At 42.1% G+C, this 19,808-nt stretch overlaps 1 protein-coding gene across 2 annotated transcripts in view; it reads left to right on the top strand.

The window, feature by feature from the left end:
* The first annotated feature begins 228 nt into the window (after positions 1 to 228).
* The window catches only part of ampd1 (adenosine monophosphate deaminase 1 (isoform M)), a 59,611-nt gene continuing 40,031 nt past the window's right edge, over positions 229 to 19,808 (top strand). For both annotated transcript variants that reach the window (XM_063042286.1, XM_063042287.1), the window contains exons 1-4: positions 229 to 331; positions 15,213 to 15,387; positions 17,559 to 17,706; positions 18,820 to 18,985. In XM_063042286.1, coding sequence (XP_062898356.1) covers positions 310 to 331; positions 15,213 to 15,387; positions 17,559 to 17,706; positions 18,820 to 18,985 — 511 coding nt within the window. In that variant the 5' untranslated portion in view covers positions 229 to 309. The remainder of the gene's footprint in view (positions 332 to 15,212; positions 15,388 to 17,558; positions 17,707 to 18,819; positions 18,986 to 19,808) is intronic.

Genomic DNA, 19,808 nt, shown 5'->3' with positions numbered 1-19,808 from the left:
TGTCTGCTATTCCCAACGTCTGATGTTTTCCTCTGGGCATAATTACTGTATATGTGTGTTCATCTGAGAAAATCTAATAAAAATATTTTATTAAAAAATTCATGATGGTAACCCAATAACCATACTGTACAGCAAATCCATCAAACAGCATTCACACGCAAAGTTGCTCCTCCAGAAATAGCCCCGTGTATAAATACTTTCAGCCTTTTATAGGAGATGACTAGACAGGATCAAGCAGCACTGTGTGTGAGCTTTCATTTGACACACGGTCACCCAGCTCCGCAGTCAACTAGAACCCTATTAGACAAGATGTCTAAAGACAAGAAACCAGGTAGGAAATACTCTCATGCGTTCCAAGCGAACCCAAACCACATCCTGCTCTGAGACGATCTGAACAATTACAGGCACAAAAATGCACAATGTTCAGACTGCTTACATCCTTTGAGTTTGACAACTGTAAAAGTTATGGTCCAAGGGTCCCCTCTCTCTGATTGAGTGGATCACAGTAGACTTGTAGCAGGAGAGATAAAATGTCAGCCTTTTTATTGCAGATTTGATTGCTGGTGTGAGTTTTTACTAACTCAGGTTGCCTTATCTCTCAGCCTTCAGTCTGAAGCTGTGAAAAAAAATAAATTGTCTTTACAGCTGAAATTTTGATAAGCTTCATTAAGGGACACAATCTCTCTTTAATGTGCTGGCAGCTCAGATGGAAGCAGAGGATAAGATCATCTGTTATCTATTGTTTGATACGAAGATCCAAATTCCACCCTGGAACTCTCTTGTCAACACGCATTTGATGTTAAAGAGAATTGTTATTTCCATCCAGACCTGTCTGACAGTGCAGATGAATGCTATGGAAAATTTCACAGGACTCTTTGTTGCTTTCTTTGCTTCCTCTAGGGGTTTCCAACATGGGTTCACAGACCCCTTGGTTAATGCTAGTGCTCCATTACAGGAACTAGGACTCTACTTGTGCTGTCCTTAAAGTAATGAACCCTTTTCTCTACATAATGTTGAGCTGTATCTTTGGGTTCCTGGAGATGTGTTATGAGGTAATGATTCAATGTGCACATAGCAAAGCTATAAAGAAACCCTGATAAGGCGCACCTCTGCTGACCAGGCACATCTGGGTGGTGTGACTGTCAATCCATATGGTTAAGTATTAGCTTCTGCACTGAAATAGGCTGGGGCTTCAGTGGAGCACGAATCGAAGCATAAATTGGTTGGCCTGTTCCTATGCTCTACGACACCATGTCATTCTTTCTGTTTTTGGTCTTCCATGACACAGTGAATCTCCACAAACTCCTAATGAGGTATAGCTGTTGTGGTGCCTTCATCGTGATCGCATCAATATGTTGAGCCCAGGATAGATTAAATCCATAGACTGTAGATTTCACAATCTGGTAGATGAACAAATTGCTTTAGATGAACTGCCTTACTGAGGGCTTGTATTACTGAGCATTTGGTTACTGTGTCAGAAACAAAACACGGTTCATATGCAATGAAGGGAGTTTTGGTCTTGATGGAATCCTGAGAGCAGAGGAGGTAGCAGACAGGGTTGAGGGGGATAAGATGAAGCCACACTCAGGTTAGAGGAACAACAGCTTATATTCCGTCTGGGTAGCCTCCAACCTGATGGCATGAATATTAACTTCTCTAACTTCCGTTAATGCCCCTCCTCCCGTTCACACCCCATCCCTTATTTGTTTATTTAATATATATTTTATTTTTCCCCCTTTTTTTTCTCTCCTTGCCTGCTCTCCACCCTTCGGGCTCCCCTCCCCCTTTCTCTTTCTCCCTAGGCTTCCCATTCCATGATTCTCTCCCTTCTCCAGTCTGCTATCCCTTTTGCCAATCAGCTTTCCGGCTCTTAGATCCACCCCTCGCCTCCTGTCTTCTCCTATCATTTTGGATCTCCCCCTCCCCCTCCTATTTTCAAATCTGTTACTATCTCTTCTTTCGGTTAGTCCTGACAAAGGGTCTCGGCCCGAAACGTCAACTGTACCTCTTCCTATAGATGCTGCCTGGTCTGCTGCGTTCCACCAGCTTTTTTTGTGTGTGTTGCACTATACTCCTCATAATTTTATATTCCTTTCTTAAATCTCCCCTCATTTTCCTATGCTCCAAGGAGTAAAATCGGAACCTATTCAACTCAGGACCTCAACATCCTTGCAAATTTTCTCTGTACCTTTTCAATGTATTGATACCTTATAGTTGATATCGAGACCTATAGAACAATAGATGTCATTGAACCAACACAGAGAGGGAAAAGGGTGGCACATAAATTTTTCCATGTCGGCTCCTTGATACGGACAAAATCCAAACATTAAGAGAAGCAGGGAGGGGAACCGAGAATCCTGTGAAATTTCCTAAAAGTTTTACCCACGCTGGATAACAGACCTGCTACGTCAAATTCATGTTGACAAGAGAAGCTCCTGGAAGAAGCATATATCTTTATATCAAATAACAACAGATAACAGAAGCTTTTATCTTCTGTTCCCATCTGATCTGCCGGAACATTTAAAGAGAAACTTCATTTTCCTATTGCGAGGAACAGCCCTAATAAAACATTCTAAAAATGGTGGTGTTTAGACAGATTTTTCACAACTACAGCCTTCCAGCTGTCATTTTTCAACCAACTTTACAGATAAAACAATGGTTTTTGTTCTTGTTCCTTATCATTTGAAGAAAACATTCAAACATTCAAGCATCGAGTGTGAATATAATTTTAGATCATGAGTAAACAAGGCTGACAAGTTCCGTTACAAGTACAAGGAGTGACAGGCATTTCCAACAGTGAAGCTGCATTAAGACTTGTTAGTGTTTGTGTTTGCAGAAGTAAGAATAGAAGAACAAAGTCAAATGTTTGAAATCAGAATGCAAAGAAGAGAATGTGACAGTGAATACTGGAATGTCAACTGCTTCATAAACACAGCACCCTGTTTGAAAGTGAGGGTCAATCCTGTGGGACCTTCTACTGCAGAGGTTCCCAAACATTTTATGCCATGGAGCCATACCATTAACCAAGTGGTCCACAGACCCCAGACTGGGAACTCCTGTTCTACTGGATTCTTTACAGAAATTACAGGATTCACCGAAATCTGCTCATCACCCACAAACTGTCTCCAACCTGTCAGCATGAACATCGATTTCTCTACCTACCACTAATCTCTCTCTCTATCCCCCCCCCCCCACCTTTTCTTTCCCTTGTCCCATCGGCCTCAATCGTCCCTTCTATATCACTTCCCCCATCATCTTGATCTGCCCAACATTCACACATTCTTCCCCCCGGTTCCCCTCCCCATCTGCTTCCTTTTATTCTAATGTCCACAGTTGAATCCTATCAGATTCTTTCTTCTTCAATCCACTGTCACTTCCACCTTTCACCTCACAGCTTCTTATATCATTCCCATTCTCCCTCTCCCTCCTTTGTCTATCAATCATCCCCTCTTGCCTGGATCCACCAGCTCTTGCTCCACCCCTTAGCCACAAACCTCTCACACTCCCCCACCCCCCAGCATTTTATACTGGTTATCTCCCCTCTTTCTTCCAGTCTTGATGAAAGATCTTGACCTGAAACTTGGACTGTCCTTCACTAATGCTACCTGACTCCTTGAGTTCAACCTGCATTCTGTACGTTGCTCCAGATTTCCAGCATCTGCAATCTCGAGCCTACAGTATTCTTTGCTGCTTTCCCTGCTTCTTTGACCACGCGTGGAGCTAATGACATTGGCTGCCTTGTCACTAGGCAGGATCAAAGCTGCAGAAAGCTGTCAACTCAGCCAGCTCCATCATGGGCACTAGCCTCCCCAGCATCGAGGACATCTTTATAAAGCAGTGCCTCAGAAAAGTGGCATCCATCATTAGAGACCCCCATCAACCAGAACATGTCCTCTTCACATTGCTACCATCAGGGAGAAGGTACAGAAGCCTGAAGGCACACACTCAGTGATTCTGAAACAGCTTCTTCCCCTCTGTCATCCAATTTCTGAATGGACATTGAACCCTTGAACACTACCCCACCACTTCTTTTCTCTTTTTGCACTGACTATTTAATACACAGTTTGATTATTATGTATTGCAATGTACTGCTGCCACATAACAACAAATTTCATGACATATGCTTGTGATATTGAACCTGATTCTGACTCTGATTTCAGCTGACAAGGGAAATTTGAAATCCCGATTGTCCCTTCTGCACCTTTGTTAAATTGTTCACGTGTTCTCATAAAGCTCCCATTTACAACTCCGTAGTTTTATGTTTCCCTTCCATAAATTGATACTGCCAAGAATTCTAAATGCTTATGCTTATTTATAGAGCTGAGACAAGATTCATTGTGGCTGTGTGAACAGAAGATTGGAGGTTTCCCACTCACACTAACCATAGATTATTAGAATCACTAAATAATTTACAAAGTGTATGAATAAATAAAGTACATATTCACTTCTACTTCAAGCCGCCATTCTAAGCAAGCAATAAAGAAAGGGAAGCTAGATGATGAAAATAAGCTAGCACAAAATATAAAAATGTATAGTAAAAGTTTTTATAATTATATAAAACGGAAAGGGGTGGCTAAAGTGAACATGGGTCCCTTGGAAGATGAGAAGGGGGAATTGATATGAGGAAATGAGGAAATGGCAGAGACTTTGGATGACTATTTTGTGTCAGTTTTCACGGTGGAGGACATGTCTTACATGCCAGAGAGAGATGTTATGGATACGCTGGGAGGTGAGGACCTCGATACAATAGCTATCACTAAAGAAGCAGTGCTAAACAAACTTGTGGGCCTGAAGACAGACAAGTCCCCTGGTCCTGATGGAATGCATCCCATAGTACTGAAAGAAATGGCCGTCATAGTAGAGGCTTTGGTGATAATTTACCAAAATTCTCCGGACTCTGGGTAGGTTCCGGTGGATTGGAAAATGCCAAATGTCACTCCACCGCCCAAAAAAGGATGTAGGCAAAAGGCAGGTAACTATAGGCCAGCTAGTTTAACATCTCTAGCTGGGAAAATGCTTGAAACTACCATTAAAGAAGAAATAGCAAAGCATTTGGAAAGAAATGGATCCATCAGGCAGATGCAGCATGGGTTCAGCAAAGGCAGGTCCTGTTTGAGAAATTTACTGGAGTTCTTGAAGGATGTTACAAGCACAGTGGATAGAGGGAACAGATGGACGTTATTTACTTGAATTTCCAGAAGACATTCGATAAGGTGCTACATGAAAGAAGTACCCATAATATAAAATGCATAGAGTTGGGGGTGATGTATTAGCATGGATAGAGGGTTGGTTAACTAATGGAAAGCAGAGAGTTGGGATACATGGGTGTGACTCTGGTTGGCAATCAGTGTGCTTGGTGTGCCACAGGGGTCAGTGCTGGGCCCACAACTGTTCATGATCTGTATTAATGATCTGGAGGAGGGGACTGAGTGTAGTGTATCTAAGTTTGTTGGTGACACTAAATTGAGTGGAAAAGCAAATTTTGCAGAAGATATGGAGAGTCTGCAGAGAGGTATAGATAGGTTAAGTGAGTGGGCAAGGGTCTGACAGACGGAACACAATGTTGGTAAATACAAAGTCATCCAGTTTGGAATGAAAAATGGAAGAGCAGAAAAAATGGTTAAAAAAAATTACAGTATGCTGCTCTGCATAGGGACTTGGGAGTGCTTGTGCATGAATCACAAAAGGTTGGTTTGCAGGTGCAGCAGGCTATCAAGAAGGCAAATGGGGTGTTGGCCTTTATTGCTAAAGGGATTGAATTGAAGAGCAGGGAGGTTATACTGTAACCATACAGGGTACTGGTGAGGCCACATCTGGAGTACTGCATGCAGTTCTGGTCTCCTTACTTGAGGAAGGATATACTGGTTTTGGAGGTGGTGCAGAGGAGGTTCACCAGGTTGATTCCAGAGATGAGGGAGTTAGACTATAAGGAGATTGAGTCACCTGGGACTGTATTCACTAGAATTCAGAAGAATGAGAGGAGATCTTCTAGAAACATTAAAAAAATATGAAAAGGATAGATAAGATAAAGACAGGAAAGTTGTTTTCACTGACAGGTGAGACTAGAACTAGGGGACATGGCCTCAAAATTTTGGGGCAGTAGATTTAGGACAGAGGTGAGGAGGAACGATATTTCCTAGAGAGTGGTGAATCTGTGGAATTCTCTGCCCAATGAAGCAGTGGAGGTTACCTCAGTAAATATACTTAAGACAAAGTTGGATAGATCTTTGCATAGTAGGGGAGTTAAGGGTTATGGGGAAAAGGCAGGTAGGTGGAGATGTGCCCATGGTCTTATTGAATGGCGGAATTAATAAGATCCTGCTCTTATTTCTTATGTTCTTTTGTTCTCATGTTAAGCGATTACCCTACTTGAGGTATAGAAAGCTGCATCGTACTTGATATCACTCTGATTGTTCTCTTCAAAGCTGTGGTGGATGTGCAGAGATAGTGTCATTCAGTGTACATGGTTTGGTATGGTAGGAGACCGTGGAGTCGATTGAAAGTCTGGAAATTGAAGCCCAGTGCCCAGAACCCTGAATCTGCAAATCCCTATGTGTCTGCTGGGGGGTGGGGAGGGAGGGGGTATCTGTAGGCCCAAGTCTGTGTCTGCTGGAAGCCAGAGCAGTGTATGTCTGATGGTGGGAGGGAGCAACAGGGTTTGTATTTGCCGTTGGTTTGTGTTGCTTGTGTTCCAGTCGGCCATGAACTACGTTTGAGCTCTTGTACTTCGCAAAACTAAATCCAACAGGTACACAAAAATGTCCATAGCTGCTGATTTAACAAAGAAAGTTCTTCTTCCTATTGCTACACTTGCCTGCCCCCCGCCCCCATCTTCCTTTCAAAGTAGTTGAATTTTGCTAATAAATGTTTCGAAATCTTTTGAAAGCAAGCTACAAAGTTCTTTTTCCCAAGCCAAATCCTGAATAAGGTTGAGATTGTGGCTCATATTTAGTTGTCATTTAGGTTTGTAGGGATGGTTTTGGGGATAGAGAGAGGATTCGGGGGTCTGGCTATCCTTTAGGGCAGGGACATAGAGAATTAAAGGTTAGGTCGGAGTCTGAGCTTCCACTTTGTGTTTGAAGACCAGTGACATGGATGTGGGATATCTGCAGTTGGATGCTGGGCAGGCAGACCAGACTGAGCAAGGGCTGGTAGCCCCCACCCCAGGGCCAACAAGTTGTTGCTGGGCTGTGGAGCCGGAATTCCATGCTTGCAGGAGAAACAGGATCCGATTCCACCTGAATCAGTGAAACCAGAATTCAAGGCCCGGGTTCAGGACCCCATCATTGATGAGTCTGAAATTCAAGACCTAGTGTCTGGTGATCGGTGGGTCCTGGGGCCAATGGCGAGGATTGAGTCCCGATGGTTGATTGGAAGTCCGATACCCAGAACCCAGAGTCTACAAGTTTCTGTGAGTTTGCTGGTAGGAGGTGGTGTCTGAAGGCTCAAGTCCATGTCTGCTGTAGGCCGGAGCTGTGTGTGTTTGTGTGTGGGTGTGAGGGAGGGAGGGACGGGGTTTGTATTTGATATCGGTTTTATTACTTGTTGACGTTCTATGGTGCCCTGCTGTGAGCAGTGTGGGCATACTATTTTGGTGCTGGAATGTGTGGGCTTCCCCAGCACACTCTCAATGCAAACGATGCATTTCATTATATGCACATGACAAAAAGCTGAATCCTGAAACCTGAAATTGCCCTCTGATTTGCAGATTATTAAATCATGTCATTGAAATGCAAACAAGAAACAGATGTTGTAAATCTGTGACAGAAACAGAGAGTACTGCAGATTTCCAGCAGAAAATGTGGAGAGAGAAAGCGATTGAATGTTTCCGGTCGATGACCTTTCAATGAAAGACTGATCACCTTAAATACTCTGCTCTTATAGTTGTTGTTTCATCCCCTGAGCGTTTCCAACTTTTCTGTACCTTTGTTGGGAAGTGCCCACACTGGTAATTCCATGACATTTACAAACTAGAAATGATCTTACAGCTGCAATGTTTGGCCATGTCACAGTCTCTCTGAACTGGGAGAAAGATAATCAGAGCCCATCCTGAAGCATCGCCCAGGAGTTCTGATCAAGTGTCCCATTCCTGAAGATCCAACTGTGCCCTTGCTTCATGCCTTAGACTCTGCCCGACAGAAGAAGGAAGAGGGTGAAAGCAGTGACTGACCGAGAAGAGCGGGCTGATGGAGAGGCTAGACCTTACCGCCAAATGAAGCAGATGGAGATGGGAGAGCTTGGTCTATGAACCAATAGGGGGGAAGCAGGGGTGGGGAGCGAACATGACAAACAACAGGAGGAGGTTGAGAATGGAGAATTAGACTGAAGGATCTACCGCAGAGGTTTCACCCTTTTTTATGCTTATAGACTAATACCATTAAGCAAGGAGTCCATGGACCCCAGATAGGGACCCTCTGATCTACAGGAAGATCGATGCTGGATGTCTTCCTCTACAGCTGTCTCTTGTGTGGTAGAGGAAAGGGGGATGCTGGCTCTGGGGAGGGGAGAACAGATGCCCAAACACACAGCAGTCCTCATCAAGGGATCAGAAGTAGAAAGGTTGAGCAGTTTCAAGTTCCTGAGTATCAACATCTCTGAATAGCTATCCTGGGCCCAACATATTGATGCAGTTATAAAGAAGACACGACAGCAGCTGTATTTCATTGGGTGTTTGAGGAGGCTTGTTATGTCACCAAAGACTCTAGCAAACTTCTACAGATGTACCATGGAGAGCTTTCTAACTAACTGCTATGGAGGGGCCACTGCACAGGATGGGAAAAGGCTGCAGAAAGTTGTGAACTCAGTCAGCTCCAACATGGCCACTAGCCTCCCCAGCATTGTGGACACTTTCAAAAGGCAATCTCTCAGAAATGTGGCATCCATCATTAAGGACTTCCATTACCCAGGACATTCCCTCTTCTCATCAAGGAGGAAGTACAGGAGGCTGAAGACACATACTCAATGTTTCAGGAACAGCTTCTTCCCCTCCACCATCAGATTGCTGAATGGCCAATGAATCCATGAACCCCAGCTCAGTAATTTTTTATGCCATAGACCAATACCATTAAGTAAGGGTTCATGGACACCAGATTGGGAGCCCCATTTCTACAGTTACATGTCAGTACAGCGCTGATAAGTGTGACTCTTTGTGTTTAGCTCCAATGGGGATCATCAAATATTCCCATTTAGGACTACGAAAGCTGAAATCCACAGTCACAGCCATGGGTACTTCAGTAAGCAACATTGTTTTAAGATGTTTAAAAAATATATTGATACTAAAAATCGACGAACCTCAGACGGCAGACTTGGGTTGCGAGTGCAATTCCACTTTAAGGAAACAGAAGCGGGGATGCCACAGTGGTTTGCAAGTTCAACTGAGGTTTTAGAATTCCACACCCAACTATCCTGCTGGCAAATGTAGTCTCTGGGTAACAAAATTGAAGGCCTCAGAACCAGCATTGCTGTAACAGTGGAACAACATCAGGGACTGCTATGTACTTTACTTCACAGACACATGGCTCACCCTGCCATTTTTGAAGCAATGTTGCAGCTTGATGGTTTCACCATTATCTGCAAGGACAGGATAGTTTAGTCTCTTAAAGGTAAAGGAGGAGATTTATGATTAACTCACTGTGGTGCACAAACGTGGCAGCTCTGTCTTGGTCCTGATCAACTGACCTAACATCTAGCTGTCAAATGCCATCCATTTCATCTGCTAAGGGAGTTTTCCATCATCATCCTGGTAGCAGCATACATTCCGCCTCAGGGTAATGTCAGGAAGGCATTGGAGGAGCTGAGCATGGAACCATACACATTGATGCTTTCCCTATCAATGTGGGAGATTTCAACTAGGCCAGCTTGAAGAAGTTTCTGAACAACTACACCAACTTATCACCTGTGGAACCAGAGGAGCCAACACACTTGACTACTGTTATATCACCATCAAAAATGCTTACCGTCTCATCCCACATCCACACTGTGGGAAGTCCGATCACCTGGCTGTACTTCTACTCCCAGTGTACAGGCAGACACTGAAGACCGCAGAACCATTAGACAGCATCAAGAAGGTATGGACAAGGGACACAGAGGAAAGGTCTCAGGATTGCTTTGAGTAGATGGACCGGACAATATATATAACCATATAACAATTACAGCATGGAAACAGGCCATCTCAGCCCTTCTAGTCCGTGCTGAGCTCTTACCCTCACCTAGTCCCACCGAACTGCACTCAGCCCATAACCCTCCATTCCTTTCCTGTCCATATATCTATCCAATTTAACTTTAAACGACAACATCAAACCTGCCTCAACCACTTCTGCTGGAAGCTCATTCCACACAGCCACCACTCTCTGCGTAAAGAAGTTCCCCCTCATGTTACCCCTAAACTTTTGCCCTTTAACTCTCAACTCATGTCCTCTTGTTTGAATCTCCCCCATTCTCAATGGAAAAAGCCTATCCACGTCAACTCTATCTATCCCCTTCATAATTTTAAACACCTTTATCAAGTTCCCCCTCAACCTTCTACACTCCAAAGAATAAAGACCTAACTTGTTCAACCTTTCTCTGTAACTTAGAAGATGAAACCCAGGCAACATTTTAGTAAATCTCCTCCGTACTCTCTCAATTTTATTGACATCCTTCCTATAGTTCGGTGACCAGAACTGTACACAGTACTCCAATCTTGGCCTTACCAATGCTTTATACAATTTCAACATTACATCCCAACTCCTATACTCAGTGCTCTGATTAATAAAGGCCAGCATACCAAAAGCTTCCTTCACCACCCTATCCACATGAGATTCCACCTTCAGGGAACTATGCACCATTATTCCTAGATCCCTCTGTTCAACAGCATTCTTCAATGCCCTACCATTTACCACGTATGTCCTATTTTGATTAGTCCTACCAAAAGGTAGCACCTCACATTTATCAGCATTAAACTCCACCTGCCATCTTTCAGCCCCACACTTCTAACTGGCCTAAATCTGTCTGCAAGCTTTGAAAACCTACTTCATTATCCGCAACTTATTATCATCTGCATACTTACTAATCCAATTTACCACCCCATCATCCAGATCATTAATGTATATGACAAACAACATTGGACCCAGTACAGATCCCTGAGGCACACCGCTACACACCATCTTCCAATCTGACACACAGTTATCCACCACTACTCTCTGGCGTCTCCCATCCAGCCACTGCTGAATCCATTTTACTACTTCAATATTAATGCCTAACGATTGAACCTTCTTAACTAACCTTCCATGTGGAACCTTGTCAAAGGTCTTACTGAAGTCCATATAGACAACATCCACTGCTTTACCCTCATCAAATTTCTTAGTAACCTCATCAAAAATTCAATAAGATTTGTCAAACATGACCTTCCACGCACAAATCCATGTTGACTGTTCCTAATCAGACCCTGACTATCCAGATAATTATACATACCATCTCTAAGAATACTTTCCATCAATTTACCCACCACTGATGTCAAACTCACAGGCGGATAATTGCCAGGTTTACTCTTAGAACCCTTTTTAAACAATGGAACCACATGAGCAATACGCCAATCCTCCAGCACCATCCCCGTTTCTAATGACATTTGAAATATTTCTGTCAGAGCCTAATCAAAACTAATATTAAAACTAATGGTATTGTGATCACTAGACCCGAAGTGCTCCCCAACACATACCTCCGTCACCTGCCCTATCTCATTCCCTAACAGGAGATCCAACACTGCCCCTTCTCTAGTTGGTACCTCTATGTATTGCTGCAAAAAACTATCTTGCAATATTGAGGGGATTCATTTTCAAGTCTGAATAAATATACCATAACTGTCACTGACTTCATTTAGAGTAATGTGGATGAGTGTGTGCTTTCGAGAACATACCCAAATCAAAAGCTGTGGATGAATACAGAGATTCATAGTCTGCTGAGGGCTAGATCTGTGGCATTCTAGACCAGTGATCCAGAACTATACAAGAAGTCCAACTTATGGAAGGGTACCTCATGAATGAGAAAACATTTCTGATTGAGGTTAGAGAAGGAATTGGATGCACATCAGCTCTGTCAGGGTTTGCAGGCCATTACTTCGGACATCATGAGTGCGCGTGATGCTTCACTCCCCAATGAGCTCAATGCCTTTAATGCACACAATCTGAAAGGAAGACTAAAAACATAACTATATGACCCCCTGCAGCATCCAGAAACCAACATCAGAACATCTTTCAAGAAGGTGAACCCTTGCAAGGCATCAGGCGCTGATGGTTTACCTGGTAGGGCTCTGAAAACCCATACCAACTAACTGGCGGAAGTGCTCTGGGACATTTTCAATCTCTAACTGCTGCAGATGGAGGTTCCTATCTGCTTCAGAAGGGTGACAATCACATCAGTGCCCAGGATTAGCAGGGTAGGGTGCTTCAATGACAATCACACAGTGGAACTCACATCTCCTGCGATGAAGAGCTTTGAGAGGCCGCTTATGGCTAGAATCAACTCCTGCCAAAGCAAGGACCTGGACCCACTGCAATTTGCCTATTCCAACAGTAGGTCTACAGCGGATGCAATCTCACTCATCCTTGGATCACCTGGATAATACCGATATCTATGTTAGGCTGTTGTTTATTGATTACAGCTCAGTGTTCAACACAATCATACCTTCAGTTCTAATCAAAAGACTCCAAAATTTGGGCCTTTGTACTCCTCTCTACAACTGGATCCTTGACTTCCTCACCAAGAGTCCTCAGTTTATGCAGATTGGAAATAACATCTCCTCCTCACTGAATTCAACACAGATGCTTCTCGAGGATGTGTGCTTAGCCCACTGCTGTACTCTCTCTACACCCATGACTGTGTGGTTAGGCACAACTCAAACAGTGTCTATAAATTTGCTATAAGTTTCCCATTATGACAAGGAGGCATATAGGAGCAAGATAGATCAACTGGTTAAGTGGTGTAGCAGCAATAACATTACACTCAATGTCAGTACACCAAAGATCATGGACTTCAGGAAGCGGAAGTCAATGGAGCACACACCACTCCCTATAAGGGATCAGAAGTGGAAAGGGTGAGGATTTTCGAGTTCCTTGGTGTCGACATCTCTGAAAATCTATCCTGGACCCAACATATTGAAACAATTACAAGGAAGGCACAACAGTGGCTTTGTTTCATTTGGATCTTGAGGAGACTTAATACATCATCAAAGACTCTCACAAATTTCTGCAGATGTACTGTGGAGAGCATTTTAACTGGTTGCATCACTGTCTCGGAAAAGGCTGCAGAAAGTTGTAAACACAATCAGCTCCATCATGGGCACTAACCTCCCCAGCATCCAGGACACCTTCATGGAGCAGCACCTCAAAAAGGCGGCATCCATCATTAAGGACCCCCATCAACCAGGACATGCCCTCTTCTCATTGTTACCATCAGGGTGGTGGTAGGAGCCTGAAGACACACACTTAATGTTTCAGAAATATCTTCTTCCCCTCCACCATCAGATTTCTGAATGGACAATGAACCCATAAACACTTCCTCATTATTATTTTACCTTTCTTTTTGCATTGATTACTTAATTTTTTATATATATTTCTCATTGTAATTTGTAGTTTTTTTTATTTTGCACTACAATGTACTGCTGCCACAAAACAACAAATTTCATGACGTATGCCAACAATATTAAATTTGATTCAGATTCTGAGAGTCTGGAGCTCTGATTGGCAGCAGCCAAGGCATTAATTTGCCTCTGCAATTTCTTCCGATCACTACACTGGTCTGCCCACTTCCATAAATGATTGGTTTCTATCTCCCACTAAACCATTGCTGGCATAGACTTTGGCCAGTGTGAGTTGACGTTTGAGGGAAACTTCTTGGTTTTCACTACAACTTCAGCTGCCCTGTCATGTCTGTCTGAACCAAACCTCTACTGATGGTGACCAACATCCAATTCACATCAGTGACTAATGTAACAATGGGTTAACAGTCCAATCACATGATACAGGTAATTCTTAAAGGGGATACTCATTTTATATATACCATGTATAATGGCTCAACATCATGTGCTGAAGGGGCTGTAGTGTGCTGCAATTTTCTACATTCTGTGTTCATACTTTTCAATTCTGCTTAGCAGCTTCAACTCAGTGTTAAGCAGTTTGGGAGAATTCAATATACAACGGATCCTGGTTAAATAGGACTAGTACATTGTAAGTAGAAGTTTCATGGAAGTAGTTAAAAACATATAAAAATTAAAACTACCACTTTTCAGAGTAACAAATTATGTATTTAAATGAAATACAGAGCAAATTAGAACTCTAGCAACACTACTACAGTACTATAAAACTGTATTAATTCCTAATAGTTAAAGACGGAGGAATTCATCCAGTTTACACTGCTGTGTTCTTTTGATTGTCTGTAACTGAACAAAATCAGTGCAGACACCTAGTGCAGACAGTACTTCATACAATGCTTTCATACAATGTCTTCATACGATGCTTTCGATGACTGCATCCTCCAAATCTTCTTTTACGTTATAACGTTCAAGGTGATTGCCAATACTTTCAGATTCTTCATAGTTTCTAATTTGTTGAAGTGAAATCATTTTATTTTCACTCCTGCCCATTTTTAGCATCTCACTTAAAACATCAGTGAGCAAAACAGTTCCAATTTGTTTTACTGATTATTTCTCAACAACTATCAGAGACAATAGTCACCATTTTTTGAACACAAACACACACAACTGCCATTATTTAAAAACCGTTTGCTCTATGATTGGTGTAGTGTTTAACAGCCACACAAGTGCATGCAACTGGCATTAGGTAGAAATTTCAGCAATAATCTCCTGTCTCAATTAAGTGGTATTGTGTCCCAAATAAACAAAAAGGGAATCCTGGCTATTTTCTTCATTAGTTTCTGTTCTTTAAGAGTTGTCCCAAATAAGTGGCTACCCCAATTAACCACTGGCCCAAGTAAATAGAATCTAATGTATTATTAAAATATTAATAGTATCTTTTCACAGCTCTACAAGATAGTTTTTCTTTTTGCTAAAAGTTGCCCAAGTATAATTTACTTCAGTACAGCTCCATAATAACAAAAAATATGTCAAATATAACATCTGTATCTAACTCGTAGTCTGTCTTTTTTATGTTTGCTCATACATTTTCTGTTTGATTAAACTTTATCACTCATTTCTGTTACTTTGTGATTGTCCTTTCTAGGATTAGATGAAAAATCACGGATCTTAGCTGAGAAAGTCTTTGCACATGATGCTAAGGATGAAGACGAAAAAGATGAGGTCTCCCCATTTGGCATGGCGGATGACTGTCCAATTGGACAACATGAGATACAAAACAGCCTAATTAACAGAACGTCCAAGGAATCCGTTGAGAAGAGGTACCAATGCACAAAGATTGAATCGCAAAAATATCTTGAATTTATGTACAAACGTTTGCAGTTATCCTCTCTAATGTAGAAAGATATCTCAAAGGGTTTAACAATAATACTACCCACTGACTTTGACAAAGAGCAATAGAAGGAATTTCAGGATTCATGAGTAAAATGTGAGTTTAGAGCGGGAATTCCAGAGCTTAAGAATTTGGGGACCAGAAGTATGGCTGCAAGTGGTGAAGTGATTAAAATCAAATATGGCCAAACTGGTGAAACGTGGAGGTCTTGAAATTTTGGAAGACTGAAGGAAATTCCAAAATTAGGAGGGTCATTGATAATTTGAAAAACTAGGCTTGGTGTTTTAAAGCTGAAATATTATTAGTCTAGGAACTTTGTAAACTCAGTTGGCAAAGGGGTGTAAAGGACTAGGTGAGTTAGAAGCCAAGCTTTGGAGATAGATGTCCACATTTATACAGGGTGAGGAGAAATTGACCAGATGAACACTGGTGTGGATAATGGTTTCCAATGGGGATGAGTTCAGCTTGGGTCAGAATAGTTGATGTTACACCTGTGAAAGTGAACAATCTTGATAGTTGGATGGAAATATCATCAGGTGCTCAAACACAGCACTCAAAGTTATGAAAAGTCTGGTTCAGACTAATGACAAAAAAAAGTAGGCGAGGAACAAGTAACAGAGATGAAAGTCGATAGCTTTTATCTTTCTGATATTAGGGCAAGACACAACAGCTTGCAGAACCAGAGAAGGGGAATGTACAAGGATCTCATGGGCAATGAGTGATGTATCAAACCTCATAGCCTCTGAGTCAAAGTTGTACAGTGCAACATCAGATGATAAAGAGAAAAATAACAATACAGGCAGGAAATTTGTATTGATATTTTAGATTTTTCTGTATTTGTTTATTTATAATTATTTTATTAACCATTTACATCTTTCTCCCTCCACAGAAAGGGATTAAATTAGCTCCAAAAAGTGAAATAACAAGAAATATAGCTGACACATTTACCTTCCAATCCAGTTATTGAGCAGAATGTTGGTAGACAAAGACATATTATTTGATTGTTTCCTTCCTGCCTTTCCATCTGTTTTTTTATCATGGATTGAGATTTGGAGTGTGGGTCTCCTTCTTCCTAATACATAACAAAATATATTAGACAGTGAAGATGGATACTTGGGAAGTCCTTAAGAACTCTGTCTGGAACTGAGAGCTCTACAAAGAGAAAGCTGTAAAATGTGGGGAGATAGAGCATCAATTTGCCCATATGCCTCAGGTCTTTGTATGTAACAAAAAACAGTGCCCTTATCTTGGTGGTTGCAGGTTAAGTGTTTGAGTCTGCTTTTTATGCCCTTTGATCATTTCATTGTATTTTACTGAAAACTAACCAGCAGCTCAGTTCTCTGGATAGAGAGTTAACATAAGTCCCTTTCCCTATCCTTACCCACTTGGCTTGGACTAAACACACCATCTCTTCCCCAGATTAACCTCCACAAGTATCGCCAAATCATTCTTCATGTCACATAGGCTCTCCTTACTCAGTGCCTCAGGATCCAGATTGACTTACTTCAGTTTGTGGTTTCTGAAGTGGCTCATGTGGGAACATCAGGTTCTTCTACAAGTGATGAAGTGGGTAGGTGGTAGTTTGTGTGGTTGGATGCTTTTTTCACCACTTAGATAATACATGCACTCAATAACATCCTACATACTCCTTCTTCACTTTAAAAAGGGGCCAGAGATTCCTTAGAAATAATGACGATAACACATTTTTTCAAAGAGGCTTTAAGTACATCTTTTCCTCTGATCATCTGGTAATCTCTTTGCATGACAGAACACAATCTCAATAACAGGACAGCCCTAATTCCATCTTCAGCCAAGGTCCATCCTGCACTTTCCAACAGAGTGGATAGTCCATGAGTCACTGTCTAGGGCAGTCATGGAATCACAGAGACAGAAAGCATGGAGAAAGCACAATTACAATGACCTTCATTGGGGATTTGGCATTAATCAGTCTTGGTCTCATAGTTAAAACCATAGCTGACAGTTCAGTTACTAACTGATCCAGAAGGCTCAAAGTTCTGCTATTGTTGGTGATCTGTTTCAAAACAAAGATGTGGTCTTTGCTTTAATTAACAAAGATTCTGGACTGTGTTGTCACGTTAGGAAGAAGATAAGAGCAAAGGCCATTGTACCGACAGTGCCAATTGCCCAAGTGCAACAGGTTGGCTCAACCAATCAGATAGTGGAGCCATCATACAAAGATGTACCTGATTTCCAGAGAGTTGCCATCACTGGAGACTATGCGTCAGGGGTAAGAATAACTTCACACTATTGAATGAAGCTTTGCGCCAAGTGCCAACTCTACCTAGCTTTTTTCCTTTTAGAGACATGGACTGAAATGGGAAATCTGAAATAAAATAATTTAGTGCAGGAGTTCCCAACCTGGGGACGATGGACCCCTTGGTTAATGGTAGGGGTTCATGGCATAAAAAAGGTTTTTATGATTTAGAGTGACTGTGGAACACAGCAGGTTAGTGATAGAAGAAACATTCCTGGTTGTACAGAATTAGCTAGAAGGGAGCTTAAGGGAGAAAAAGTGAGACAAATATGAATTTTCCATGTGACTGGTATTCCAAATTGGGTTATTGATAACACATACCCTGTAAGTCTCAAAGGGTCTTTGGTATGATTAATATTTTGATAAAGACTGACAGATCCAAAATGTTCATTCTTTCCCTTTCCATAGCTACTCAATATCCCTTAACACTATACTTATTTATTAGCTTATGTTTGACTGTGTATATCTTAGACTCTTCAGTGCATGGATGAAAGAAAACTGGAGGGCTATGTGGGAAGGAAGTGTTAGATTGATCTTGGAGTAGGTTAAAAGGTAGGCATAATTGTAGGCCAAAGAGCCTGTACTGTGCTGTACTGTTCTATGTTCTTTCTGTCTAGTCTATAGTGGTGGGCATGAGAAAAGGTGACTGAGAAAGATTAGTGGCTGGCAGTATCTATTTTTCAAAGACAGGGGGAAAGTACTTTGAAGAATGCATGAATGACACAATTTTCAAAGGGAGGAAAACAAACTATCTGCCATTTCAGTCAATAAGGGAAGTTAGGTGATGGGCAGTTTAGTGAATAAGGCTGAGAGAGTAGGAAGTCAGCCTCCTTGATAACATTTATGCATTGATAAACTATCCCATCTTCTCTGGTGTCTGCATAACAAAACTAGTCTCTTCAGCAGTATCATCTAAGTAGGTTCTGCAGAGATGATCAAGGTATGTTGGTGACTGGCTCCTACTAAGAACTAGACTAGATTGATTTTGGATGACAAGGTGATGTCGGATGTAGGATAGCTGGAGAGATTCGGGAAGAATAAGAACCCTGAGACCACTCTGAATTCAATTGTCTCCCTGTTGAACAGGTAACCTTGGACGACTTTGAGCTCGCATGCAAGGGTTTATACCGAGCTTTGACAATTCGGGAAAAGTACATGCGGCTCTCCATTCAAAGGTTTTTCAGTACCACTTCGCGCTTCCTGCGAATGATGGAACATGAGCAGTGGAAAGAAGAGGATGAAGTGCACCCAGGTAAGGACACCTGCCCAAGGGTAAGAACACATCTCATACTCTGCACCACTACGGTCCAGATACAGGGTCATAGGGTCATAGAATCAAGCAGCATGGAAGCAGGTCCACTATTTCCACACTGACTACTGGGCACCTACCTGTAGCAATCCCTGCTTCCAGAACTTGTCCTGTAGCCCTCCATAGCTGGGTGATTTAACTAAATCAAGACACTTTATTTATGCTGCCAGTGACTCTGCTTCCACCACTCTCTCTAGCAGTGCACTCCGGGTCCTCACCACTCTCTGGGTGAAAATGGCCTCCCTCACATCTCCTCTCAAGTTCCTACTCCTTACACTGTCTGATCTAACAATCTTTATTTCTCTCAGCATCAATCCCAAACTTCGCATTGCTTGCAGGCTAGGGTCTAATTATTTTCCATTTGATTTCCTGAATCAGTTCTTAGTGCAGTTTTGAACCACAAAACCTGGATGTGAGACCATACCTAGGCTGAAAATAGTGGGATAGTCCATGGATCCTCAAAAATAAGTGGTTAGGTGCAGGATGGAGAAGAAGGTGTTATAATTCATTCATTATTATGTGCTGTGTCGTATGACGTGGGTGATCATGGTCTTTCCATTACCATGATTGTTCTTGGCAAATTTTTCTACAGTATTGGTTTGCCATTGCCTTCCTCTGAGCAGTGTCTTTGCAAGACAGGCAACCCCAGTCATTATCAATACTCTTCAGAGATTGTGTGCCTGGCATCATTGGTCGCATAACCAGAACTTGTGATATGCACCAGCTGCTCATACGACCATCCACCACCTGCCCCCATGGCTTCACG

Source organism: Mobula hypostoma, chromosome 3 (assembly GCF_963921235.1).
Source record: "Mobula hypostoma chromosome 3, sMobHyp1.1, whole genome shotgun sequence".
Classification (NCBI taxonomy): domain Eukaryota; kingdom Metazoa; phylum Chordata; class Chondrichthyes; order Myliobatiformes; family Myliobatidae; genus Mobula; species Mobula hypostoma.
Note: the sequence above shows the minus strand (reverse complement) of the source record. Positions and strands in the feature narration are given on the sequence as shown.